Raw genomic sequence first — 4,989 nt, forward strand, 5'->3', positions numbered from 1 at the left:
CTTTTATTTTGATTAGATAATCATCAAGTGTTCAAGAATAGAAGCAGTTAAAGTGTGAGAGTATACATACAATATCCATATGTATATCATTTTAATGCTATAGCCTTTGTGTATATATTTAAAGATGTGCATCTTTAAGCATGACAGTTGAAATTAAATGGTAACACTTTAATATTAAGTACTGTTTTTGTTAATAAAGCACTATTTTAGTTTTTGTTCAGTATCAATTTTAAAACTATCGGTTAATTAATCGGTATCGGCCAGTGTGGGCCAACCTAGCTATCGGTATCGGCAAAATCCACTATCGGTCGACCTCGGCCTTTGATGAAGCATTGAATAAAAGATTTTTGGAGGAAATGCAATACAGTATGTGTCCCTGCAGCACAAAAGCAGTGTTAAGTCGCTGGGGTATATTTATAGCAATAGCCAACAATACATTGCATGGGTCAAAATTATACATTTTTCATTTATGCCAAAAAATCATTAGGATATTAAGTAAAGATCATGTTCCATGAAGATATTTTGTAAATTTCCTACCGTAAATATATCAAAACTTAATGTTTGATTAGTAATATGCATTGCTAAGAACTTCATTTGGACAATTTTAAAGATGATTTTCTAAATATTTAGATTTTTTTGCTCCCTCAGATTCCAGATTTTCAAATCGTTGTATCTCGACCAAATATTGTCCGATCCAAACAAACCATACATCAATGGAAAGCTATTTATTCATGATTGAGATAAATCTCAATTTCAAAAAATTTACCCTTATGACTGGTTTTGTGGTCCGTGTGTCACATATTTCACATGTGATTTTAATGCGGTTTTTCTGTATAGGTTTATATCACTCTGAAGGAAAGCGACTGTCTTCAGAAAAAATTAAATGTCATTTTCATTTCATCTTGTATGTAGTGCCAGATAAAGCAGCGTTTTGTGAGCTCAGCTCTGCTTTGTGTACAGCCGTTATCGGAAAACCTCTATTTATCCCGCTCTAAAAGCACCTCCTGCTGGCAGAGAATGAATTTGCATGTTCAATAAGCCCGTCTGATTTATGCGGGAAACATATTTTACTCGTTATCAGAAATAGTGTACTCTAGAGGGACTTTGCTGTTGTTGCTGATTTTTTGCAGAAGCCACAAAAGCACGCATGCGCAGTAACGTTTGTTTATGTTGTTGATAATGTTGAATGTTCACTGTACTCATATGCATCTTATTTACATGCAATAACACAATGTACAACATTCAAACGCATGCATCTGTGTTGTTTTAGCATCATTACTATCTTAGTATTTATTAATATTTAGAATTAGTTTTTATTTTTATATTTTCCTTTTAATTTTAGTTGAAGTTTTAGTAATTTTGTTGTTTTAGTCATTTAAATTTTTTTTGTTTAAAAAGTTAATATTTTTATTAACTTTTATTTCAGTTTTAGTCTTTTTAGAACTTCACCTTTAAAAAAAATCTGAAATTCTGCCTTTATAAATGAAATTAAGTTGACATTTTTATATTATATTTTGAATTCGTTTTTATTTTTGTATATTTCATTATTATTTTATTAAAGTTTTTGTAATTTTGTTGGGTGTTTTGGTCATTTTAGTGTGTCACATATTTCACATGTGATTTTAATGCGGTTTTTCTGTATAGGTTTATATCACTCTGAAGGAAAGCGACTGTCTTCAGAAAAAATTAAATGTCATTTTCATTTCATCTTGTATGTAGTGCCAGATAAAGCAGCGTTTTGTGAGCTCAGCTCTGCTTTGTGTACAGCCGTTATCGGAAAACCTCTATTTATCCCGCTCTAAAAGCACCTCCTGCTGGCAGAGAATGAATTTGCATGTTCAATAAGCCCGTCTGATTTATGCGGGAAACATATTTTACTCGTTATCAGAAATAGTGTACTCTAGAGGGACTTTGCTGTTGTTGCTGATTTTTTGCAGAAGCCACAAAAGCACGCATGCGCAGTAACGTTTGTTTATGTTGTTGATAATGTTGAATGTTCACTGTACTCATATGCATCTTATTTACATGCAATAACACAATGTACAACATTCAAACGCATGCATCTGTGTTGTTTTAGCATCATTACTATCTTAGTATTTATTAATAATTAGAATTATTTTTATATTTTCCTTTTAATTTTAGTTGAAGTTTTAGTAATTTTGTTGTTTTAGTCATTTAAATTTTTTTTGTTTAAAAAGTTAATATTTTTATTAACTTTTATTTCAGTTTTAGTCTTTTTAGAACTTCACCTTTAAAAAAAATCTGAAATTCTGCCTTCATAAATGAAATTAAGTTGACATTTTTATATTATATTTTGAATTCGTTTTATTTTTGTATATTTCATTATTATTTTATTAAAGTTTTTGTAATTTTGTTGGGTGTTTTGGTCATTTTATTAGTTTGTGTTTTTTAATGCCGGTTTAGTTTTTATTATTTTTTATTTCGCTTTTAATTTTAGTAATTTTAGCACTTCATCTTAAAGTCTGCATTTCTACGTGAAATAAAATAAGTTGAAATTTTTCTATTCTATTTTGAACGAGTTTTTATTATTATTTTCTGTTTTCAATTTGATTTCAGCTCAAGTTTTAGTAATTTTATTATTATTACTTTTTTAAAGTCTATTTCATTTTTATTAATTTTCATTTTAGATTTAGTAATTTTAGTACTTCATCTTAAATTCTGCCTTTCTAAGTGAAATATGTTTTTTATATTCTTTAAAAAAATTTATATTTATATTTTCCAGTTTCATTTTAATTTTAGTTTAAGTTTCAATAATTTTGTTCTTATTAGTTTTTAATGTCTTTTTAGTTTGTATTCATTTTATTTCAGTTTTAGTCATTTTAGTACTTAAATCAAATTCTGCTTTCACAACTGAAATAAAATGTTTTTGAAGTAGTTTTCATTTGTACATTTTCAGTTTTCATAACATTTTTTTGTTAGTTTTAGTAATTTTGCTGTTATACCCATTTTTATTAGTTTTAGTTTTGTTTTTAAATAGGTTTTATTTTTATACATTTTTATTTCAGTTTTAGTAATTTATTAGTGCTGTCAAACGATTAATCGCATCCAAAACAAAAGTTTTTATTTATATAATGTGTATACTGTGTATATTTATTATGTATATATAAATACACACACATACAGTATATATTTCCATGCATATATTTATATGAATATAATTGAAATTATATATAAATAATTTTAAATGTATAAACACAACTAACTGAAATAAGATTTTTTACATTTCATTTCTAATACTGTTTTTCATTTAAATTAATGTAGATCTGTTTAGTAATTTAAGCTTTAGTGCATGTTTGCATAGAAAAACAATGTACAGCAGCAAAGAAAGTATCCATGCATTCATCTGTGTGCAATTTCTATATTCCCTATATTTCTATAATCCGCACCCTTATAGCATTAGCTAACTTCGTAATGCCTGTGTGAGACCTGAACCCACTGAACGCACTCTGGTGTTTGTAAGTGCACATAAACAGATGAAGGTTCAGTGTGAGAAATGAATCAGACCTGAGGAATGGCACAGAAGTTGAAGACGCTCTGGTTGCGGAGGCGAGACAGATATGCGATGACGTCTGGGACGTGATGGAGAGCATCGGTCACCAGCAGGTTGAGGCAGGACAGGGCAGAGCTCAGGTGCTGAGGACGAGCGAAATCCTCCAGATGCGACGCAAACTGACTCCAGGCCTGCGGCACACAAACAGCCATCACTCACACGTGCACTGATCACAACCTCACCAGCAAAACAATGCAAAAATGCTACGGTTAAAAACTGTCTAACGGGACATTTTATGTAATTTTACAGTAAAATACTGTTAAATGCACAGATTTTGGAAGAAAAAGCAATGCAAAGAAAAAGCAACAGTGGAAAAAAATGCAAACTGGCATTCCCATAATTACTTAAAATAAAATAAACATTAACTGAAATAAAATAAAATATATATTAAAAATTATTTTATTTCAGCTAGTTGCCAAGGCAACATTTCAAATTTTTGTGTAGGTTAAGCACTAAAACTCAAAAATATAGACACATTTAAATAAACAAACAAATAAAATGGCAAAACACCCAACAAAATTGCAAAGCGTTTAACTAAAATTTTAATTTAAATATAAAATAAACTAAAAATAAAATGATTAATTTTTTTTCATTACTTGAAATACAAAATAATTTAAATAAATTTAAAAAATATATAAAATATAAATATAATATTTTATATTGAATATAAACAAAATATTTAATTTCAGCTAGTTGCCAAAGCAACAATTCTCATTTTTGTTTAATTGAAGTTAAAGTACTAAAATGACTAAAACTAAATCAACTAAAACAAAAACAAAGCTTTTATAATACATACAGACATAATTAGAAAAAAACCCTACATTTTTAACTAAATTGCTCAAACTTTAACTAAAATAAAAATGAAAACTAAAATTATTAAAATAAAATCTAATTCAAAATATTAACAAAAATGAGAAAATGATATCAATGCTACAAAAATAACACTGGTACAAAACAGGTTTTACAGTTTTTCTCAATCGCTTTGGTGCATTTCTCGAATCAGCCTTAATATTTGCAAAGTGTGTGCGTGCATTTCTCAAAACAATTCGTACAAACAGCACCACACGATGGATTACCGCAAAAGCCTGTAACTTACTCACAATCTTTAGCTCATCTCTCAAAAGTATGTATTTATGTCAATGAACATATCAGTGCCATCAGAATGAAAAGCCCTTGAGACAAGATAGTCAAGAAAGTCTAAATGTTTAGTCATGTTGTCAGTATAACAGTGCACTCTGTTAGTATTACCTGATGTAAATTATGACAACAGTTTGAATGACAGTTACTGTATTGAAATGCAGAAGGCTGCACTTCTTATGTATGCAATATATCCATTTCAAAAGTACAAATTTACACATTAGCTCCCGTATGTGGGGTATTGATTGAAAGAGACTGGATAGGATTCACAGTTACACTTT

General features: G+C 28.8%; 1 protein-coding gene across 1 annotated transcript in view; it reads right to left on the reverse strand.

Moving 5' to 3' along the window:
• LOC107572582 (squalene synthase-like) overlaps positions 1–3,723 on the reverse strand; it is a 5,405-nt gene extending 1,682 nt beyond the window's left edge. The window contains exon 1 of the mRNA XM_016259005.1: positions 3,526–3,723. Coding sequence (XP_016114491.1) covers positions 3,526–3,723 — 198 coding nt within the window. The remainder of the gene's footprint in view (positions 1–3,525) is intronic.
• Between the last annotated feature and the right edge of the window lie 1,266 nt (positions 3,724–4,989).

This window comes from Sinocyclocheilus grahami, unplaced genomic scaffold (genome assembly GCF_001515645.1).
Source record: "Sinocyclocheilus grahami isolate Dianchi unplaced genomic scaffold, SAMN03320097.WGS_v1.1 scaffold1777.1, whole genome shotgun sequence".
Classification (NCBI taxonomy): Eukaryota; Metazoa; Chordata; class Actinopteri; order Cypriniformes; family Cyprinidae; genus Sinocyclocheilus; species Sinocyclocheilus grahami.